The sequence below is a fragment of the Protopterus annectens genome, chromosome 10.part0 (genome assembly GCF_019279795.1).
Source record: "Protopterus annectens isolate FY-2018-M chromosome 10.part0, PAN1.0, whole genome shotgun sequence".
NCBI lineage: Eukaryota > Metazoa > Chordata > Ceratodontiformes > Protopteridae > Protopterus > Protopterus annectens.
In genome coordinates, this window is record NC_056744.1 from 1,815,432,327 (window position 1) to 1,815,457,471 (window position 25,145).

At 38.5% G+C, this 25,145-nt stretch overlaps 2 protein-coding genes across 2 annotated transcripts in view; one reads left to right on the plus strand and one right to left on the minus strand.

Moving 5' to 3' along the window:
* LOC122814054 (zinc-binding protein A33-like) overlaps positions 1-9,898 on the plus strand; it is a 175,740-nt gene extending 165,842 nt beyond the window's left edge. Inside the window, exon 6 of the mRNA XM_044086663.1 lies at positions 9,061-9,898. Coding sequence (XP_043942598.1) covers positions 9,061-9,629 — 569 coding nt within the window. The 3' untranslated portion in view covers positions 9,630-9,898. The remainder of the gene's footprint in view (positions 1-9,060) is intronic.
* Positions 9,899-17,143: 7,245 nt separating this feature from the next.
* Positions 17,144-18,628, minus strand: LOC122814514 (GATA zinc finger domain-containing protein 14-like). The gene has a single exon (XM_044087088.1). The coding sequence runs from the start codon at positions 18,626-18,628 to the stop codon at positions 17,144-17,146; it is 1,485 nt and encodes a 494-aa protein (XP_043943023.1).
* Between the last annotated feature and the right edge of the window lie 6,517 nt (positions 18,629-25,145).

Genomic DNA, 25,145 nt, shown 5'->3' on the forward strand with positions numbered 1-25,145 from the left:
TTGTCCCTTCTTATCCAGAAATAAATCTGCACCAGGTTAGTCTGTAGGAAAATTAGGAAGTGACTCCATGCTGATTGGTACTCTTGATATTCTATTAAAGAAAACTGATTAATCCTGTTTGCTGGAATTTTCAATAAGATCGTGAAAGAGTGAGTGATGTTAAGTTTTCCAGCCTGCATTTAATTTGTGAGGTCCTTGTTCATGCACATGAGTATAACTCTAGTGAAGTTCCAGTCTGTTGTCACCATCCTTTCCCTTAAGGATTATCTTTAGTCCCAAGACATCATGGTCACTATGCTGAGCACCATTGGAGGTAGCCCATCTGGTTCTTTCACTTTGTCTTTCCTGAGTGTGTTCAGTTCATTTTTTACTACTCCTTTGCATATTTCACCAACCATCTCTTTTTGTTGCTGTCACAGTCCCCTCCCAAGTATTAAAACTTCTCCTTTTTACCTGATCATTACAGACAAAGGCAACTCATACTGAATCCTGCTCTCCTTAAATGCCCGATCATTACAGACAAAGGCAACTCATTCTGAATCCTGCTCTCCTTAAATGCCCGATCATTACAGACAAAGGCAACTCATTCTGAATCCTGCTCTCCTTAAATGCCCGATCATTACAGACAAAGGCAACTCATTCTGAATCCTGCTCTCCTTAAATGCCCGATCATTACAGACAAAGGCAACTCATTCTGAATCCTGCTCTCCTTAAATGCCCGATCATTACAGACAAAGGCAACTCATTCTGAATCCTGCTCTCCTTAAATGCCCAATCATTACAGACAAAGGCAACTCATTCTGAATCCTGCTCTCCTTAAATGCCCGATCATTACAGACAAAGGCAACTCATTCTGAATCCTGCTCTCCTTAAATGCCCGATCATTACAGACAAAGGCAACTCATTCTGAATCCTGCTCTCCTTAAATGCCTGATCATTACAGACAAAGCAACTCATTCTGAATCCTGCTCTCCTTAAATGCCCGATCATTACAGACAAAGGCAACTCATTCTGAATCCTGCTCTCCTTAAATGCCCGATCATTACAGACAAAGGCAACTCATTCTGAGTCCTGCTCTCCTTAAATGCCCGATCATTACAGACAAAGGCAACTCATTCTGAATCCTGCTCTCCTTAAATGCCCAATCATTACAGACAAAGGCAACTCATTCTGAATCCTGCTCTCCTTAAATGCCCGATCATTACAGACAAAGGCAACTCATTCTGAATCCTGCTCTCCTTAAATGCCCGATCATTACAGACAAAGGCAACTCATTCTGAATCCTGCTCTCCTTAAATGCCTGATCATTACAGACAAAGCAACTCATTCTGAATCCTGCTCTCCTTAAATGCCCGATCATTACAGACAAAGGCAACTCATTCTGAATCCTGCTCTCCTTAAATGCCCGATCATTACAGACAAAGGCAACTCATTCTGAATCCTGCTCTCCTTAAATGCCCGATCATTACAGACAAAGGCAACTCATTCTGAATCCTGCTCTCCTTAAATGCCCGATCATTACAGACAAAGGCAACTCATTCTGAATCCTGCTCTCCTTAAATGCCCGATCATTACAGACAAAGCAACTCATTCTGAATCCTGCTCTCCTTAAATGCCCGATCATTACAGACAAAGGCAACTCATTCTGAATCCTGCTCTCCTTAAATGCCCGATCATTACAGACAAAGGCAACTCATTCTGAATCCTGCTCTCCTTAAATGCCCGATCATTACAGACAAAGGCAACTCATTCTGAGTCCTGCTCTCCTTAAATGCTTCTTTTGCCCCCTTGTCCTCCTTCACATACTTGCTTATTTCATACTCTGTACCTTTTCTTTCCCCACAAACGGAAAGTAAATCTTATTTCTTTTTTCTGTTCTACTTACCAGTTCCTTCTGCATTTCCATCTAGGCTCATTTTTACTTACTTACATTTGCTAAATCTCTGTATCCGTCTCTGTACCAGTTTTTCTTTTTCCACATTCATTACGTTATCTCGTTAGTTGGCCCTGAGTACCTTTGTTACTCCTGCTTTGAGTCATGTTGACTTTCTTTAGCCTTTTCTGACCCATGCAACCTCCAAGCCATTCTTTTCTAGTTTGCCCTTTCATCACCTCCTATACACACAAGATATCAATTCTCTTAGCCTAGCAGTTAACATTTTGGCCATTTGCCATAATCCGGGGTCTCCTACAGATGGCCAAAACACCATTCAGCAAAAGGTGATTTAAAATTCTTTCACCAAACTGTGATCATGAAACAGTTTCTGAACAGGAAGGGGCTTCCCTTATATTCCCTTATATATAGACTCTCATATCACCCAAACTAAATGCAACTATGTGCTATTACCTTGGCTATCTTATATTTCCATGGAGTCCGCTATGACCTTAGGGTAAGTTATATTCCTATAAGAGGTTAGTGATAGCATCACACTGGTGTCATCTATACCTACGGTCAGTGAAATAGTTGAGGTAATCTTTCAGAATGCTGCAGTCTGAGCATTTGTCATGGTCCCCTTAATCTTCCTTCAGTGGGTTTATATATGCTGCCTGTTATATCTCTACTCCCTGGTGTAGTCAATTTCCTTAGTTTGTCCTAAAATGTATATCTAACAGTCTTTACAAACTTCAGAAACCAGCTGTATTTAAATGTATTTGAATATTTTCCCTTCTCAAATTATATATATACATATATATATATATATATATATATATATATATATATATATATGGGTTCCCTACGTTAGACCGACAGCTCAGAGGATCGACACTCAAAACACCAACGCCAGAAGAACGAAACCTCAAAAACACGAAAGTTCACATGACCGACACACACAATCCCGACACTTAACAAAACAAAAAGTTCACTGTTACACACAACACACACACAACACAAGCACACCAACAACCTAAAAACCTACACTACACCTTACACAAAATTATCTATGCACTAACCTTAACCCAAACCCTAACCCTAAGGTCTGTAACTATCGCACACTCACCTTATCTGCTCCCTAACCCTAAGGTCCGTAACTATCGCACACTCACCTTACCCGCTCCCTAACCCTAAGGACCCTAACTATGGCACACTCACCATACCCACACCCTAACCCTAAGTCCCTCACTATCGCACACTAACCTTACCTGCACCCTAACCCTAAGTCCCTCACTATCGCACAATTACCTTACCCGGACCCTAACCCTAAGTCCCTCACTATCGCACACTAACCTTATCCGCACCCTAACTGAAGTCCCTCACTATCGCACAATTACCTTACCCACACCCTAACCCTAACCCTAAGTCCCTCACTATCACACACTTACCGGGTTGCACTCACAAGTTACCCCTGTCAGTGTTTTTGCTGTCGGGATTATGACTTGTCGGTCATCTGCTTCGTCATTCTTCTGGCGTCGGTCTTTTGCGTGTCGATCTTCCGAGCTGTTGGTCTAACATAGAGAACCCATATATAGATATATATGGGTCCCCTTCATTTGGTCAAACTTACAAATGTTCAAAACTCATATGGCCGACACCATATGAGCAAATATTTGAAAGGCAAACAAATGATAGCGGAGATTCCGCTACAGTGCGGGACTGGGAGATTCCCCTTTCCTGCATTGTAGTGCGATCTTGGAGTGAGAATATTTAAGTAGCAGGGGGTGTGGGGGGACGTGCCTCCTGCATAACACAGTTTTACTGTGTTTACAGATAGGTAACTGGTTCTATTACAGGATGTCAGTGTTTTGGAATGTCAATCATATGGTGTCAGCCATACGAAAGTCGGTGTGTGTGTGTGTGTTTGTGTGTGTGTGTGTGTGTGTGTGTGTGTGTGTGTGTGTGTGTGTGTGTGTCTGTGTGGTGTGTATATATATATATATATATATATATATATATATATATATATATATATATGGTTCCCCTTCAGAAGGTCGAACGGCTGAAATCTCGAAATGCATATGGCCGAGACCATATGCTCGAAATTTCAGAAGCTCAACCTTCTGAATGGGGATTGGCATACAGCGCAGAATGGGAGATTTTCCTTTCTGCGCTGTAGTGCGATCTTGGAGTTGGAATAAATAAGTAGCAGGGGGTGAGGGGGGTGCAGGGGGGCTAGCCACCTGCAGAAACATTGTTTTGTTGTTTTTTTTTTTTTTATTTCCCTTGAGCTTCTGAAATTCGAGCATATGACTTCAGTCATATGCATTTCAAGATTTCAGCTGAGCGACCTTCTGAAGGGTAACCATATATATATATATATATATATATATATATATATATATATTACATGTTTTATATATATATATATATATATATATACATACATATATATATATATATATATATATATATATATATATATATATATATATATACACATATACATATATATATATATATATATATATATATATATATGGGTCTACTTCTATTAAGCTGACAGCCCATTTCACTGAAACCCATTTGGTTGACAGCTCATTTCATCGACAAACATTCTAGGTGGGGGGCTGTGCCCCCCCCCAATGTGGGGGGCTGTGCCCCCCAACTATATATAACAACTCCACAGTCGCACAACAGTGGGGAGGGGGGCAAAACCCAGGTTTTTGCCTTGAATACTTTTGTCAATGAAATGAGCTGTCGACCAAATGGGTTTCAGTGAAATGGGCTGTCAGCGAATAGAAGTAGACCCATATATATATATATATATATATATATATATATATATATATGGATTCACTTTATTTTATTTTATTTTATTTTACATTTGTTGACCGGGCTAGTCTGGCTGGATACATGTCCATTTTCAGCAGAGGCCCGAGGAGAAAAGCTCCACTAAATACTAAGTACATTACAAATAATCATTACTGTTTAGAAATATCAAAAATTAGAAGTCATAACAACACACAGAATGCAAGATACTTTCAAAGAGAAGCAAGTTTGCAATAAGCAGTTCATTACATATTAGCAATTATACATAAAATGTACATAGTTAGATTAGAACAGTAAAAGGAGGAGAAATCAGACAGGTAGTGATGAGAAGAGTGAAGGAGAAATATAGTATGAGAAAAAGGTTAGTCAGGTGTACTGCAGGAACAAAGCCAATGATTGAGGTAGTACAGTTTAATTTTCTGTTTGAATTGTGGTAGGGATGTAGTCAAAGTTATGTCACTAGGTAAGAGATTCCAGCTTCTACCTATAGTGTTAGTGAATAGAGAACCACCTGCTGTGTTGTTTGCCTTTATTGATTTTGCCATGAGTTTACTAGAGGAGCGAAGTGAGTTAAGATTGTTGTAAGGGATTAGAAGTTGGGAGAGTATTGGGGTGTTGTCAGGTAGGTGTAATATGTTGTGGGCTATAGTGAGTTGAGGAATTTTTAGGTAGTTTTGAAATTCGAGCCAGCCAAGTTGTTTTAGATTTATACAATGGTGGGTCCTAAAGGGGTTACTAGTGGTGAAGCGAGCTATGTTATTATAGCAAGTTGCAAGTTTGTTAAGACTGTTTTTCTTGAGGTTAGTATAAATGGGGGAAGCATATAGGAGAGTAGATAGGAGATGAGATTGTGCAATTTTGGTTCTTGTTGCTGGGGTTAGAAAAGGTTTGATACGATATAGGGATCCAATTTTTCTGTTAACAACCTTGATGGTGTTGTTAATGTGCTGATCGAAGGAAAGATGATTGTCAATGGTTATTCCTAGAAGTTTAGTAGTTGGATCAGGTGAGATGATAGTGCCATTATTAGAAGAAATGGTAAAGTTTAAAGGGGGGGACCGAGTGGTGGGGGAGAAGAGGAGGAGTTTAGTTTTTTTTGCATTTAGTAGGAGAAACCGTTTAGAAAACCAAGTTTCTACTGTGTTAAAGGTGTTTTGGGTCAATGAGGTCAGTTCAGTAGAGGAAGGTGCCGAGCAGATAAGGGTAGAATCATCTGCATATTGTATGCAGGTAGCTTGTGGGATAGCAGTCTGAAGATTGTTAATAAAGAGGGAGAACAGAAGTGGACCCAGAATGGAGCCCTGGGGAACTCCGATGGAAATGGGCAAGAGAGATGAGATATGGTTTTCCCATATTACTGCTTGTTGTCTGTTGTTAAGATAAGATTTAAACCAATTAGTGGCTAGTTTATCACAAGGAAGAGATTCAAGAATGTTAATTAAGAGAGTGGTTGACCATGTCGAAAGCTTTAGAGAGATCAATGAAAAGAGCGGAGGAGAGAGTATTGTTGTTTCGATTTTTGTTGATAGTATCTACAAAGGATAGAAGGGCAGTGGTGGTACTGTGATGGGGTCTGAAACCATGCTGGCAGTTTGCTATTATGCTGTGAAGAGAGGTGGTGTACAAGTTGCTGATGAATACATTTTCCATGATTTTTGCTAGGGGTGAAAGAAGGGCAATTGGTCTAAAGTTGGAAAGGTCAAGGGAGTTACCACCTTTATGCAGTGGGATAATATAGGAGACTTTCCAGATATCAGGGATGGTTCCTTCTTGGATAGTTCTGTTGATAAGTAAGGATATAGGATAAGCAATTTCTTTGGCAGCTTTCTGAAGGAAAAGAGAAGGGAGCTTGTCAGCAGAAGGGGTACAGGGTTTCAGTTTGTGAATGAGTTTGTAGATGAAAGAGGTAGATATAGGTTTTAGAGAGAAGTGGAAGGAAGAGGTAGTTATGTTAGATGGTATATGAGAGTTGTTAGGGTTCATTTGTTTGGCTAGGGTTTGAATAGTTTCAGAGAAAAAAGAGTTGAAAGCATTAGCAGTCTGGAGAGGGGTTTCTGGGTCAGCATTTAGTGGGGAAGGAGTTTTAGCAATTCCTGGGGAAAGAAGTCTATTTACTGATGACCAGAACTGTTTAGGGTTGTTAATATGAGTTTCCTGAAGGTTACAGTAGAAGTTTTTCTTGTCAGAGATTATTGATTTTTCGCTAAATTTCGAAGCTGGCGGAAATTAACTAAATCAGGGTTTTGTTTATTGCATCTCCATTTTGTCCATGCTTTGTTTCTAGCAAGCATGAGTTTTTTTGTCTTGGTGGTCAGCCATGGGGCAGATTTGGTCTTTACTCTAATAGAGCGTTCTGGAGCATGAGAATCAAGTATGGATAAGAATGTAGAATTAAAGAATAATACTGCTTCCTCCAGGGGGAGTGATTTTAAGCAATTCCATTTACATGCTCTCAGTTCGGCTTTAAAAAGGTCTATGTTAAAGTGCTTGACAGATCGAATTAGCCTTGTATTTGGGAGGTTAACAAATTCTGATTTTTGTCTAGTAATGTAGGTTAGGCAGTGGTCACTGATGTCGTCTGGCATAGTACCTACCTTATATTGTGTCTTAACTTTATTTGTTAGTATCCAGTCTAATATACTCTCTTTCTTACTGGGCTTATTGACTCTTGTAGTTGAGGTAATAGTTTGTGAGAACCCATGTAGGTTAATATGAGAGGAGGGATTGACTGTATTAATAGTGTTCCAGTCTATGTTAACGTCGCCAAGAATTATGGTTTCTTGGGGGTAGTTGGTAGAAACCCAGCTTAAAAAGTCTTCTAGTATTGGAATGTTGTTACCTGGGGGAAGATACAAACAAATAATGTAAATGGATTTTTTGGTGTTAAGTTGGAGTTTAATTATGATAGTTTCTGTTTTGCTATTTAGGTTTGGGCATGCTGGTTGAGTAGAGATGTTAAGTTGATTTTTGAAAAGTATTGCTACTCCTCCACCCTTGCGTTTTAAGCGGTCATGTCTTATTATGTTATAACCTTGGGGTACAATCTCTGAGTCTTTTGTGCCTGGGTTAAGCCAGGTTTCAGAGAGGCAAAGGATGTCAAATGAGTGGATATCTAAGAGGGCATGGATGAAGGGTATTTTATTATTTATGCTTTGGATGTTAAGGTATCCTATAAGGAAGTTATTATTGGGGTTAGGTAAGCAGTTTTGGGGAGGTGGTGAGGTAGGGCCAGGGTTGGGGTGGATGTCTCCATCTTGTAGGGTAGGATTAACTAGTTTTGTTAAGTAGTTCTTCTTTAGAATTGTTAGGGATTTTGTTTTTTTGCTAGATAGTAGGGGGTAGGTAAGGTGATGTTGCCTGTGGAATTTAGATAGATGATAGCTAGGGGTGGAATTAACATTAGGGTAAGTTGTGAAAGTAAGTCTAGTAGAAGTGTGTTTTTAGAACCTCAAATTGCCAAAATCTGGAAATTCATATGGTCGAAACCAAAAGATCGAGTTTTGGAAACTCAAACTTCTAAAATGAAACCAAAAAAAAAAAAAAAAGTCAAACATCGCTTTTGCTGGGGGGCTTCGCCCCCCTGCACCCCCCATGTGGGGGGGCTCTACCCCCCACACCCCCCTACATAAATATACCAACTCCGAGATCGAGCTACAATGGGGAAAAGGGAAATCTCCCATTTTGCGCTGTATGCGGAAGCACAAAATGGAGATTTCCCACTTCCTGTCAACACCGCAAAAAAGATAAAAACATTACGTACACACAGAGCATACAAGAATCCTTGCCTCTGTGTGCACGTAATGTTTTAAGGTAAGTAAAGTGTTATTTTTGAAAACTTAACATATTCGATTTACTGAAATCTTGATCATATGGTCTCGACCATATGAAATTCGAGATTTCAGTAATTCGATTATGTAAAATGCTCCCAATATATATATATATATATATATATCTATATATATATAGATATATATATATATAGATATATATATATATATATATAGTCATTCTGATATGGAGGAGTGTATTGAGTTAAGATTTTTGCAACAGAATGGAGCCATTAAAGTTTGCCCACATCTAATTTCTATTTCATACTGCGTCAGTGCATTAATACTTAAATATGGAAGAAGACAGGTAAAACACTGCAGGAAATATACATTATACACACATACATGGCCACACACTTTTTCATTTAGGCATTTATTATGGAAATGTGTAATTGTTTCAAGTTAAAAAAAACAGTATGCTGTTTGGATTATTTTGGACTTAACAGCTAGAAGGACAAGTAGCTCTAGAGAATCAGTATTTCTTTTGCATGATATGACATTTTAAACAATGCTGTGTTTAATTTGCAGGTGTGTCTCCTCTGAAACTTGACTCTAACACAGCGCATCCTGCATTACATCTCTCTAAGGACCTGACCTGCGTTAGGGTCAGTGATGTCAAACAGCAGCTGTCTGATCTGCCGGAGAGGTTTGATGAATGTCCCTGTGTGCTGGGATCTGATGGAATCACAGAAGGGAAACATTACTGGGAGGTGGATGTGGTGAACAGGACAAACTGGGTTGTTGGCATGGCCAAGGAGTCCATACAGAGGAAAGGCAAAATCACAATGACACCAGAAAATGGATATTGGACTTTATGCCTGCAGAATGGAGACATCTATGCTCAGGATTCACCCAGGTCCTTTAAAATCTATGCTCAGGATTCACCCAGGTCCTTTAAACTGAGTGTAAAACCCTCAAGGATTGGGGTATACATGGACTACAATGCAGGACAAGTGTCATTTTACAATGAAAACATTTCCCATCTTTATACCTTTCATGATACTTTCAGTGAGGCAATCTATCCTCTCCTGGGATTCTCTTGTATTGATGAAGAGAACAGTTATGGGAACTTAACATTCTTTCATATAAAACTATAGTCAGTCATTCCAATGCACAGGTACAAGTACACAGACATTTTATGTAAATCAGCACTATGTTCTAGATGCACCAAAATACTCTTTTTGGTACATTTATGTTTGTAAAATGGCAGAAGTGAATTCTGAAATCTGGTTGGTTATTTATTTTGCACTACAGGACAATATACATTTATGTTTCTAGAATGACAGTAGTGAATCCTGACAGCTGATTGGTTATTTGTTGTGCATGACAGAGCAGTGCTGTGCAATAAAATAATTGGTCTTCTTGAAACCGCTTGACTACAGAAGCAGTGACTCAGTCATTCATTCTGCATTCTATTTATAAGGATTCATACATTGCTTTTCTTGTTAGTCTGTTTTAAACTAAAATGAACAAAGCATTATCATGTGAACCCAAAAGGACTTCTCCATCATTGATGTCTGTTTATAATTCTTCTCACAAATACACATAAAGGTAAAATGAACATGAAGACATTTGTAGCATGACATTTACATTTATTGTGAATATGTTCATTTTTGGCCATGATAACTAACATTCTTTTTTTTTGTTTTTTAAACAACTTTATTGATTTTAATAAAGAAACAAATATTACCATAAAATATTCACAAATTTTCAAATTGAGTAAGTAAAGACAAACTAAATTAAACAAATGTAACTAAACTATTTACAAAGACGTTCACAAATGTACGTTATATGTGTATTGTTATACAGCAACAGTTTACTAAATTGACAGATTATTTTCCTAGTAATTCATAAAACATATTCCACATATTATAAGAGGGTGTATTTCTAGTGGATCTTGATTTACTGGTCAACCTTTCCAAATAACAAACTTCAATGAGAAGGTTTTTAAATTTCTGAAATTAAGGAAAAGTGTTAGATTTCCAATTTCTTGTTATAATTTTCCTAGTGACTGCTACTCTAGGCCAAGTCAAAGGGTATTTAATTTTCCTAATGCATTCAGGTGCTGGTGTATTAAATAAAACCAGAGATTTAGAAAGTGTAAAATTATATGAAAAAAGGCTTGTAGAAAAATATTGATGACTTCCCAATACCCTTTTCAAGGCTAAATAAAACCAGAGATTTAGAAAGTGTAAAATTATATGAAAAAAGGCTTGTAGAAAATATTGATGTCTTCCCAATACATTTTTTAAGGCTACACAATCAAAAAACATATGTGACCAATCAGCTTTCACTTCTTTTTTACATCTCCAACAGGTATTGTTCTTCTTACTAAATTTACTTATAGCATAAGAAGTAAGAAATTACCTATATATATATATATATATATATATATATATATATATATATATCTCCAACTAAATAATCTCCATTTAGATGACACTCATACTAGCAGATTCTAATATATTTAGTTTATCTTGGTCATTAGGAAGATAATTATTAATGGAAAAAAAATAATTCCAGTAACTATCAGTATAGATATAAAATCAAATTTAAGTGCTTTATATATGTGAGATAGTTTGTTTTTAATATGAGATTTATGTTGTGTTGATAACATCAAATAATATAAGAGTTTAGGTATTCACTTTTTTATTATTGGGGACATTGTATCAAATTTATTTAAAAGAAATTGCCTTCATTCTTGTAAGTCCAGTCATAAAAGTGTATCAATTTCAAATTCAACTTTGAGATAGTTAACTGATTTCATTTCATCATTTATCATCATCTGATACCAGTATATTAAATGTTTTTGTTTGAATAATGACATTTTTGTGTAATCAGATGAGAAAATAACTCCTTGAGTAAAAGCTATGGGGAAAAGAAGAAACAACCAATCCTTATATATAGTAGATTTAAATATATAATTTCTAAACATTTTAAAAAAAGTGTCATAAAGTTAGATTTATGTGTATGAAGAGAATATGAGCAGAAATAATATTTTAATATCCAAATGAATGAATTATTCACCAATGTTAAGTTTTGAGAATTAGTATTATTTAAATTACCAGATCATATTTCTATTTTTTTCCATTTTGCAGTGCATTCTGTATCTATAAGAAGGGATATGGTTTTAATCACTGATGAAACTGAATATATTTCCAAATTAGGTAAACCTATATCTCCATTAGCTCAATCTCTCATGTGATAGGTTAGTGCAATTATTGGCTTATTTGGAAACCATAAGAATTTTTGAATCATCAAATTGAATGTCTTGATTATTAATTTTGGAGGGGGTAAAGATATTGATTGTATAATATAAAGTATTTTAGGGAGTAAAATCATTTTTATGATTGAAAGTTTTTCTTCCATGGAAAAGGGGATCTTTTTCCATTTGTTTATGAGGCATTCAATTACAGATAGACTATTGTTATAATTTATCTGAATAATATCTTTAATATTATTAGTAATTACTATTCTTAAATATATTATCTGTTCAGAATGTGCTAATATTTTATATGTTTATTGTCTAATACATATTTATTTTAACAAATAGGAAAAAAATTGAGTTCTATTATTATTGAAGGTTAGTCCAGAGTTTTTATGAAAATCTTACATATTTCTAAAGACTGCAGTAACAGATGAATTATTTCCCCATAAAGTTGTAAGTATGTCATCTGCAAACATTTGTCATTTGGAAGACACATTAGAATTTAACTTGAGACCTTCAATATCTTTATCCATCCTAATTAAATTCACCCATGGTTCCATTATTAACATAAAAGTTGTTGTTGTGTCTTTCGGCTTTTTCCCGGTAAGGGGTCGCCACAGCGGAACTCCGGTCTGCTAATGATTGGTATTAGATTTTTATGAAATGCTGAGGTGCCAGCTCGACGCCCAACCTTCAACGAAGGCATGCCCATTTACGCATGCATGTCTTTCGAACGCTACAAAGTAATGGGGTAAAAGGGCATCCTTGTTCAGCTCCTTTAATAATTGGTATAGTTTGCAAAATACTGGTACCAATTTTGATATAGACTTGGCAGTCCTTATATAAATATGCAATAAGATTTATAAAATTGTTTGAGAAATTTAACTCCTCCATTAGTATAAATAAATAATAACTAACATTCTTGTCTACATTGTGTGCGCAGTCTATCCCACATGCTTTTTATATAGATGGATAGATAGACTAATAGAAATCCTTTTTGTAGACTCTGTCAAGCTGTACATACCTGTCCTTTTTTGCAATATCCCCTAGGTTGTACAGTTACAGAATGTAATGTGTGTTCAGTCCACATCTGTCATAACAAAAGCAAGATCAAAAAACAAATTTATTACTGATACAAAAATTAGATGATTTTTCAGCAAAAAAGGAAAGATGTCTAGAAAAGGAAGAACTGAAGTCACAGTCAGAATGTGGCCTCCCCACACTAGTGTCACCTGTATTATTTACATTTAGCATTATTTACAGACCTTTGCACAGAATCTGTAGATTTTTCCAGCTAGCCTACTGCAGACAGTACATGGTTGATGTCTTCAAAGAACAGCCTGCCTTTTTGTAATACTTATGGCAGAACGCCTGTTGATAATTATGTGCTTTCAGGTTTAAGCTTATTGTTTCAGATGTAAGTCAGTGCTTAACCACAAGTAACAGCCATGCTTCCCCGAAGAGCCAGCTCCAGTCATGTTGACAGCATAACTGGATGTAAAACTAAACAACAGTCCACCAACCGTGCATGTTTTTCTTATTTTGTTTCTCCATGTATGAAAGAAGTTTCTTTCTTATACTGGGAATATTACTTCTGTATAATACTTAAAAGTTAGAACTATGCACTGAGCCAAAGCATAAAGTGTCCACAAATGTCTTACAGCAGCTGTCGTATGAAACTTGTACTTCAACAACTCACACATCATAAACTACTGAAAGTCACTCCCTCAAGTCGAAAGGACAGTCCACCATCTACAGTAAGAAAACAGTGACAGAACAGCCTTTTCAGGAGAACGTTTCCTGCCCTATGTACATATTATCTTTATTACTATATTATACATAGGCAGTTCAAATTTAACTGGTGCACACTTGATTTATTGCAAGTATAAACAGACCAGCTGTCAGACTGACAGCAACTAGTATATTTGGGTCTATATTACAAAAATCAGAATGTCGAATGCTCACTTGAGTGAATATTTAAATACTCAAATTTCTATTGGGGGGGCTGTGCCCCCCCCACCCCCCTTAAATATATATTCCAACTCCAAGATCACACTACAGTGAAGAAAGGGCAAATATTCTGATCTTCATTGTAATGCAATCATTAAATACCAACATCGAGTATTTGAATATTCACTCGTGAGCGTTCGACATTCTGATTTTTCGTCGTTATAAAGTAAACCCATATATTTATTTCATAAGGCAGCTCTTGGCTACCCTCTAATTGTACTTATGCACAGATGGCACAAAGTCAGCATGCTTTTAGAACTGTATCTATGCACAGATGGCACAAAGGCTGCATGCTTTTAGAACTGTATCTATGCACAGATGGCACAAAGGCTGCATGCTTTTAGAACTGTATCTATGCACAGATGGCACAAAGGCTGCATGCTTTTAGAACTGTATCTATGCACAGATGGCACAAAGGCTGCATGCTTTTAGAACTGTATCTATGCACAGATGGCACAAAGGCTGCATGCTTTTAGAACTGTATCTATGCACAGATGGCACAAAGGCTGCATGCTTTTAGAACTGTATCTATGCACAGATGGCACAAAGGCTGCATGCTTTTAGAACTGTATCTATGCACAGATGGCACAAAGTCTGCATGCTTTTAGAACTGTATCTATGCACAGATGGCACAAAGGCTGCATGCTTTTAGAACTGTATCTATGCACAGATGGCACAAAGGCTGCATGCTTTTAGAACTGTATCTATGCACAGATGGCACAAAGGCTGCATGCTTTTAGAACTGTATCTATGCACAGATGGCACAAAGGCTGCATGCTTTTAGAACTGTATCTATGCACAGATGGCACAAAGGCTGCATGCTTTTAGAACTGTATCTATGCACAGATGGCACAAAGGCTGCATGCTTTTAGAACTGTATCTATGCACAGATGGCACAAAGGCTGCATGCTTTTAGAACTGTATCTATGCACAGATGGCACAAAGGCTGCATGCTTTTAGAACTGTATCTATGCACAGATGGCACAAAGGCTGCATGCTTTTAGAACTGTATCTATGCACAGATGGCACAAAGGCTGCATGCTTTTAGAACTGTATCTATGCACAGATGGCACAAAGTCTGCATGCTTTTCGAACTGTATCTATGCACAGATGGCACAAAGGCTGCATGCTTTTCGAACTGTATCTATGCACAGATGGCACAAAGGCTGCATGCTTTTAGAACTGTATCTATGCACAGATGGCACAAAGGCTGCATGCTTTTAGAACTGTATCTATGCACAGATGGCACAAAGGCTGCATGCTTTTAGAACTGTATCTATGCACAGATGGCACAAAGGCTGCATGCTTTTAGAACTGTATCTATGCACAGATGGCACAAAGGCTGCATGCTTTTCGAACTGTATCTATGCACAGATGGCACAAAGGCTGCATGCTTTTAGAACTGTATCTATGCACAGATGGCACGAAGGCTGCATGCTTTTAGAACTGTATCTATGCACAGATGGCACAAAGGCTGCATGCTTTTAGAACTGTATCTATGCACAGATGGCACAAAGGCTGCATGCTTTTAGAACTGTATCTATGCACAGATGGCACAAAGGCTGCATGCTTTTAGAACTGTATCTATGCACAGATGGCACAAAGGCTGCATGCTTTTAGAACTGTATCTATGCACAGATGGCACAAAGGCTGCATGCTTTTAGAACTGTATCTATGCACAGATGGCACAAAGGCTGCATGCTTTTAGAACTGTATCTATGCACAGATGGCACAAAGGCTGCATGCTTTTAGAACTGTATCTATGCACAGATGGCACAAAGGCTGCATGCTTTTAGAACTGTATCTATGCACAGATGGCACAAAGGCTGCATGCTTTTAGAACTGTATCTATGCACAGATGGCACAAAGGCTGCATGCTTTTAGAACTGTATCTATGCACAGATGGCACAAAGGCTGCATGCTTTTAGAACTGTATCTATGCACAGATGGCACAAAGGCTGCATGCTTTTAGAACTGTATCTATGCACAGATGGCACAAAGGCTGCATGCTTTTAGAACTGTATCTATGCACAGATGGCACAAAGTCTGCATGCTTTTAGAACTGTATCTATGCACAGATGGCACAAAGGCTGCATGCTTTTTGAACTGTATCTATGCACAGATGGCACAAAGGCTGCATGCTTTTAGAACTGTATCTATGCACATATGGCACAAAGGCTGCATGCTTTTATTTAGTTGTTCTTTGCATTGAACTTAAACTACAATGGAGTGTCCATGCTTTTTTATGTTGTCCGACTCCGTACTATATTCTTGTTATTAAGTTTTTTTTTTTTGTTAGGTTGAGTAATTCTTGCACTTTTTGTTTGCACTTCACCTTTTACTGCTTCACCACCATAACATTGTTTTTATTTCAAGTATTTGATCTCATTTTATTGGTTGCACTGAGTGCTGTAGTTTGTAGAGCTCATGACAAAGGGGCCACTGTGGATAAGCATACCATCCACATTACTAACATAAAATAAATAAATACAGCCTTCCCTTCTATGTTGTGTAACCTGACTCTTATGTGTACTCCAATTCTTACTTGTAAAGCACTCTTCTCTGTACACTGTACCCCACTTCTTACATGTACAGCATTCCTCTCTGTACACTGTACCCCACTTCTTACATATGCATTTCTGTCTACACAGTGAACCCCACTTCTTACACATATAGCATTCCTCTCTATACAGTACACCCCACTTCTTACATGTACAGCACTTTTCTGCCCAGTGAACCCCACTTTTTACATGTACTGCATTCATCTCTATACAGTGTTCCTCACTACTAATATGTATAGCATTCTTGTCTATACAGTGTGCCTCACTGTCTACAACATTCCACTCTATACAATGTACCCCACTTCTTATATATGCAGTCCCACTCTCTATGTTTTATACCCATTTCTTAAACATTATCTACATAAATATGTAAGTGGCATTTCCTCTACACTGCATATCCCATCATTCCCATATACAACACTCATTCCTGCATGATGCATCCCAACTCTTATATATATACAGCACTACCCTCTGTACTACCTGCTCCATTGCTTCCCTATTTATTACTCCTCCCTAAACCGTACCCCACTGTCTACATGAGTAGCACTCCTTTTTCACAGTCTGTCCCCAGTTATTACATGTTGAACACTTGTTTCTGTCAGTGTACCTCACTTCTTAAATATTACGTACATGCATATACATCTGCTTCCTTTGTATCCCATATATCCACCATTTACCTATACAGACCTCCACCTAGCACTTTGCTTCAACACTTATATATACAGCACTTCTCTGTACACAATGTACCTCATACATTTGTGTATGTGTGTGTGCTTTAATTATGTGTGGTAATTCATGTTGAAGGCATTTGAAGTTTTCTTGTTCTAGGCTTTTAGTAACTGTTTCTGTGTCCAGTTAATTGGCTCATCTTCCGGTTGTTGTTGTCAGTTAATAGGCTCATCTTCTGGTTGCTGTTGTCAGTTAATCGGCTCATCTTCTGGTTACTGTTGTCAGTTATTCGGCTCATCTTCTGGTTGTTGTTGTCAGTTAATCGGCTCATCTTCTGGTTGCTGTTGTCAGTTAATCGGCTCATCTTCTGGTTACTGTTGTCAGTTAATCGGCTCATCTTCTGGTTACTGTTGTCAGTTAATCGGCTCATCTTCTGGTTGTTGTTGTCAGTTAATCGGCTCATCTTCTGGTTGCTGTTGTCAGTGAATTGGCTCATCTTCTGGTTGTTGTTGTCAGTTAATCGGCTCATTTTCTGGTTGCTGTTGTCAGTTAATCGGCTCATCTTCTGGTTGCTGTTGTCAGTTAATCGGCTCATTTTGTGGTTGCTGTTTTCAGTTAATCGGCTCATCTTATGGTTGCTGTTGTCAGTTAATCGACTCATCTTCTGGTTGTTGTTGTCAGTTAATCGGCTCATCTTCTGGTTGCTGTTGTCAGTTAATCGGCTCATCTTCTGGTTGCTGTTGTCAGTTAATCGGCTCATTTTGTGGTTGCTGTTGTCATTTAATCGGCTCATCTTATGGTTGCTGCTGTCAGTTAATCGGCTCATCTTCTGGTTGTTGTTGTCAGTTAATCGGCTCATCTTCTGGTTGCTGTTGTCAGTTAATCGGCTCATCTTCCGGTTGCTGTTGTCAGTTAATCGGCTCATCTTCCGGTTGCTGTTGTCAGTTAATCGGCTCATCTTCTGGTTGCTGTTGTCAGTTAATCGGCTCATCTTCTGGTTGCTGTTGTCAGTTAATCGGCTCATTTTGTGGTTGCTGTTGTCAGTTAATCGGCTCATCTTATGGTTGCTGTTGTCAGTTAATCGGCTCATCTTCTGGTTGTTGTTGTCAGTTAATTGGCTCATCTTCTGGTTACTGTTGTCAGTTAATTGGCTCATCTTCTGGTTACTGTTGTCAGTTAATCGGCTCATCTTCCGGTTGTTGTCAGTTAATTGGCTCATCTTCTGGTTACTGTTGTCAGTTAATTGGCTCATCTTCTGGTTACTGTTGTCAGTTAATCGGCTCATCTTCTGGTTACTGTTGTCAGTTAATTGGCTCATCTTCTGGTTACTGTTGTCAGTTAATTGGCTCATCTTCCGGTTGTTGTTGTCAGTTAATTGGCTCATCTTCTGGTTACTGTTGTCAGTTAATTGGGTCATCTTCTGGTTACTGTTGTCAGTTAATTGGCTCATCTTCTGGTTACTGTTGTTAGTTAATTGGCTCATCTTCTGGTTACTGTTGTCAGTTAATTGGCTCATCTTCTGGTTACTGTTGTCAGTTAATTGGCTCATCTTCTGGTTACTGTTGTCAGTTAATCGGCTCATCTTCTGGTTACTGTTGTCAGTTAATTGGCTCATCTTCTGGTTGCTGTTGTCAGTTAATTGGTTCATCTTATGGTTGCTGTTGTCAGTATGTGGACTCTTACTTATCATCCGCTACCAGTGTACGAGTTACAGTTGGTACTACCGGGGTCAAATTATTTTAAGAGATGCTGTTTAGTGTGTGAAATGTTGTATTTTACTGCAGTATCTAGGTGCATATAGTGTATTTTTTAATCAGAGTTATTTCCATGCATCTTGGCACTGTCTTCGGACAAACTGTTGTTTGAGATGGAATTTAGGCTATTGTTTAGATCCAAACATTGACAGCATACACTGTACTTGATTATGTATCAATTGTTTTTCTTACTCTAAATGTCTAAATGTTTCTTTGTACACTATTTGAGAGGAATGTTGTATAATGCTTAAATGCCATCACTGACAGTATACACAGTAATTTAATGTTTGATTACCCTAATTGTCTAAATGGATTTTTAAGTACTTTTTGTTATACCTAATCTTTACTTAATTTTTCTATCGTACAGAGGTTCATAGGTGTTCATAGGTTAATAACCACTGTGGCCTTTTTAAGTCTAGCAATGCAACTCAAATGTGCCTGACAGGTTCAGGACCCATAACTTTATTCCAAGGGGAATACAGCATGTACGTTAGGGCTTGAGCAGTCAAGTATTTACAGGTTGCTTCTGTCCTTAAGGAACATAGGTGCCAGGATAGAGGTGAATTGCCTATTCCCCATCCACTTGTCCAAGATGCACTTCAATTGAGTTAGGGAAGAACTTTGCTTCATGAGGATGGGAAGTCTGTTCCACAGAAGGGTGGTCTCTGAGATGCATAGCTATCCCTCCAGCTTGTTTATATAGCAGCAATGAGTAACTTTGATGCTATTTATTTTTGCAGATATGCAGAAGGTCCATCAGACTGTGATCCAGGGATGTCTTGTATGCCAGGTATAGATCGCCCTTCAGCAGTGTGTAGGAGACTGAGTACAGAAATAGGGCTTCCAGAAGATCCATGTAGGACATCTCATCGGCACCAGGTACCCTTTTTGTGAGGAACCTCCATGTACACTCCAGTTGTTGTATATCCCTGGTCAGGTACATGCCAAAGGGGATATTGTACTCAGTGGCTGGTCTGGTGATTGCCAAGTACAGTGGAAAAAATGATTCCCTTGGGACTAGATGCCTTACCCTTGCTTATAAGGTATGTAACACTGAACTATTTCCTTACTATTATAGCCACATAATGGTTGAAGGTCAGGCTACTGTCTACATGCATCCCCAAATCCCTGAATACTTGGTCTACTCTGAGGGGTGTGTTATCAATGAGGTAGTTTTCAGGGGTAGCAGATTTTCCAGAGGATGCTATTATGCATTTTTTTGCATTGAGTTTTAGACAGTGGCTTTAGCGTCACTTCTTGGTTTGAGTTAACCCTTCTTGGAAGATATTAGCATCTTGGAGGGGATTCTATAAGTGCACCTCATTTTCAATCATCTAAAAACTTGGCCAGCCATAGGTTCTTGACACTAGCATTGACTCCAGCAAAGTAGATGCAAAAAATGGGCAGACCCAGCACAGAGCACTCATTTAGTGACTGGCTTCTTTGTGTAGCTAGACTCCCCAATCCTAACTTCTTGGTTCTTATCTTAGAGACACTTAGCTATCCAGTGGGTGACATGGGGGGAGGGTTATACCTAATTCCATGAACTTGTCTGCAATGCCCAGGTAAAATGTGTGAAATGCCTTGGTCAGGTCAAGTTAGATAGCATGCACCACTTTGCCCTTGTTGTTTGTTTTGGTGACCTCCTCAAAGAAGTTCACCAGGATGAGTAGGCATGATCCGCCCTTGATGAAACCAGACTGGGTTGGATCCAGTAACTGATTATTTCATATGCCATCATCCCAATGATGATTCTTTCCATGGCTTTGCACCTGAGACTAGTCAGATGTATGGGTCTGTAGCTATCGGTGTTTAGAGATGGCCTGCCCATGTGTAGAAGGATGACCACTACAGTTTTCCATTCACATGGCATGAAGCCTGTCTGAAGACTGTGGTTAAATAGTGACTCGAGTGGTCCTAATAGGTCATGTTTCATGCTATTTAGGAGGCATCCTGGGATACTATTTGGGCCCATGAATGTGGTATTCTTGGTCTTGGAGAATGCATTGGGCACCTATTCCCAGGTGATAGTTGGGAGGGTTATGTTCACTGATATGTCTTGAGGGGTGGCTGTATGGGAGAGATGGGCAAAACTGGAGCTGAACTTAACAGCCACTAGATTTACTACATCTTTTGACTTAGTGTAGGTGGTTGCATTTACAAATAGTTCTACAGTCCATTTACAAATAGTTCTGTACTCCATTTACAAATAGTTCTATACTCCATTTACAAATAATTCTATATTCCATTTACAAATAGTTCTACACTCCATTTACAAATAGTTCTATACTCCATTTACAAATAGTTCTACACTCCATTTACAAATAGCTCTACACTCCATTTACAAATAGTTCTACACTCCATTTACAAATAGTTCTGCACATTGTTGTGTATTGCCTTTAGGTTTGCACACATAGCTAAAAAAAACTTTATGATTGTCCTTGGCCTGGGAAGCTATTTTACTTCAAATTGTCCTTTGGTAGGTTTGATCTGCCCAGTGAGTTGCTTGTTCGGATTGATGAGGGATTTTTATCCTGCTAGGTGTTGTTGCACTTCCTTGTTTTGTCATGATGTTCTTCCGTTTGTTATACAACCTACTGATGCTGGGATTCCACCAGGGTGGCTTTTTTTTTGAGTTTGTTCTGTACTTATTACTGGTGGGCACAGTCATCTCAATGTATCTATTAACATGACAGTGCAGGGTCTCTGAACAATTCTGTATAGGCAGCAGTGTTCTTAGGGTTGGGGGCTTAATTTTTTTTCCAGGTTATCCTTTAATAGTAGGAAGTTTGCATTAGGCAAAATCTCATTCCATCTCCTTGCAAGCTGTCAGTGCCTTCTATGACAAAGGAAACTCATAACACACATATAAACTTACTGGAGATACTCACTATTCAACTAAATACCATATTCCCCGGAGATTTTAACTACCACATTATAAACTGGGAACCATGCATGAGCATGACCACCAAATGTGCACAGAGATTCCTGGACTTTGTCAACAGAAACATCTCGGATCAGATTCCCTCTAGGGGTGGGAACATACTGGATCTATTCCTCACTATCATAGGAGAATGCTGCACACTCCCTAGTGTAATGTTCTCTCTGATAAGGTTGGATCACATAGCTGTTTCCTTTAAAATAAAAATCAGGACTCCTGCTAATCCTGGAAATGAAGCACCTATTCTATGGTAATTTGGAAGTTTGCATGTGGAGAAGCTCAGGAGCATTATCCTGCTTGAGCAGCCTTGAGGTTTGCTTGTTTTTGATGTAAATCAAGACACCTCAGCCCTTCATACCTGCCATGCAGTAGCTGGTCTAAACATGTAGAAGGCATTGTAGCCCTGCACTGCAGGGGTGCTCTCTGTGGCTTTACATCAAGTCTTGGTAACTGCACCAACACCTACATTCTGCAGGGTGACGAAGGCTTGAAGAGAGGTTACTGCGTAGACACCTGGCATTGAGCAGTAAGACCTTTCAATTTTCAAGGGTTGGTTTTGTATGGTGTGACTGTTAGAAAATGCTTAGCTGTATCATCATTTAAATGCGTTCCTCTCCTTTTTCGGATTTAGGCAGCTGTGCTCAGCTGTATCCAGTCAATAACAGTTTATACCTAGTCACTCAAATGGAGATCCAGCCTCTAACACACTGTACTGGTAGGTCTCTTTGTCTCAGTCAAGATAGATTGGTGTGAGACAGCCACCCCCCTTGTTATTATATTACGTATGTTCACTTTCATTGTCATTAATGGACTGTTATCAATATGTATTTATAATGCATTTACACTTTCTCTGCCTCCAAAATGTTCTACTTGTGCAGCTCCCTCCCCATTGCTTATTTAACTCCTAATATGCAGATGCCATTGTGACTGTATTTGCCATTGTGACTGTATTTGGGAGGGTAGCGTAATGGTTAAGGTGTGTTTGCCTTATAAACACAAGGTACAGGGTTTGAGTCTCACAAGGGATAACTGGCTAGGCTTAAAATGGCTCGCAAGGGCAGTTAGCCTAGTACTAATCTATGAGCCTGCCTATAAGTATTGTATCACTTGTGCACAGAGCTGCATGCCCAAAATATAAACTCTTCCCTATATGTATTTCCACTTTGCTCAGGTTTCTTTTAAACATATACTGTACATACTTCCTTCTTCAAAATCATGCTGGCTTATTTTGGTTCTGGCCATGTTCAAACTGATTGTCTCCAACTAGGCTAATTGCTGTGGCCTGTTTTACTCCCCTCCAACCCCAATTCTTCAGACCCCTCACAGATTACTACAATACTAATACTATATTACCATTCAATAATCTCCTCCCACTTTTGCTTACATAACTTTTAAAAGTATATCGCAATCCACACCACTAACATGCAAACACTGCAACACACAAAAACAAGCAACTACCCCAATCCAAATTATATTCTAATCAAGCACCACAGGTAACACAGGTAACTACCAAAGTCCACATCATATATAATCCACATGACGCTACTCAAACAGCATGCCATATTAATCTTGTTTACGCTTATACACAACAAACATAACAACAGACCACAGCACATGTATGCATATTACCACAACCCCAAACTCTCCATGTATAACCTCCATTTTTGTGCAAAAAAACTCACCAACCCCTCGTGCACCCTATTCACAATGTTCCCAACCACCGGCACACTCCACCCATCTAACACTCACCCTGATCACAAAAACACAGATTCCCCATCTACCTATGTCCACGAAAGTTTCTCATTACACAGAACAGAATAAAACTACATAAAAGACAGTACAAATTCGCACTCATCATTTCATTCGGCTCAATCATAAGCAATCCTGAAAACGGGCCTAGGCCACGCAACTCTCTGATGTATCAATAAATGTACAGTCCCTGTAATAAAGTGTAACAGGTTGATGGCCAATTTAAACTGCACAACCCTGACATACAAGCTGTTACTAAGGCAACCCGCACTTAACAGCATTTAATTACATTATCATTATGATGGCCACTTTAAACTGCACAACCCCGACATACAAGCTGTTACTAAGGCAACCCGCATTTAACAGCATTTAATTACATTATCATTATGATGGCCACTTTAAACTGCACAACCCCGACATACAAGCTGTTACATAGGCAACCCGCATTTAACAGCATTTAATTACATTATCATTATGATGGCCACTTTAAACTGCACAACCCTGACATACAAGCTGTTACTAAGACAACCCGCATTTAACAGCATTTAATTACATTATCATTATGATGGCCACTTTAAACTGCACAACCCTGACATACAAGCTGTTACTAAGGCAACCCGCACTTAACAGCATTTCATTACATTATCATTATGATGGCCACTTTAAGCTGCACAACCCTGACATACAAGCTGTTACTACGGCAACCTGCATTTAACAGCATTTAATTACATTATCATTATGATGGCCACTTTAAACTGCACAACCCTGACATACAAGCTGTTACTAAGGCAACCCGCACTTAACAGCATTTAATTACATTATCATTATGATGGCCACTTTAAACTGCACAACCCTGACATACAAGCTGTTACTAAGGCAACCCGCACTTAACAGCATTTAATTACATTATCATTATGATGGCCACTTTAAACTGCACAACCCTGACATACAAGCTGTTACTAAGACAACCCGCATTTAACAGCATTTCATTACATTATCATTATGATGGCCACTTTAAACTGCACAACCCCGACATACAAGCTGTTACTAAGACAACCCGCATTTAACAGCATTTAATTACATTATCATTATGATGGACACTTTAAACTGCACAACCCCGACATACAACCTGTTACTAAGGCAACCCGCATTTAACAGCATTTAATTACATTATCATTATGATGGCCACTTTAAACTGCACAACCCCGACATACAAGCTGTTACTAAGGCAACCCGCATTTAACAGCATTTAATTACATTATCATTATGATGGCCACTTTAAACTGCACAACCCTGACATACAAGCTGTTACTAAGGCAACCCGCATTTAACAGCATTTAATTACATTATCATTACGATGGCCACTTTAAACTGCACAACCCTGACATACAAGCTGTTACTAAGGCAACCCGCATTTAACAGCATTTAATTACATTATCATTATGATGGCCACTTTAAACTGCACAACCCCGACATACAAGCTGTTACTAAGGCAACCTGCATTTAACAGCATTTAATTACATTATCATTATGATGGCCACTTTAAACTGCACAACCCTGACATACAAGCTGTTACTAAGACAACCCGCATTTAATAGCATTTAATTACATTATCATTATGATGGCCACTTTAAACTGCACAATCCTGACATACAAGCTGTTACTAAGGCAACCCGCACTTAACAGCATTTCATTACATTATCATTATGATGGCCACTTTA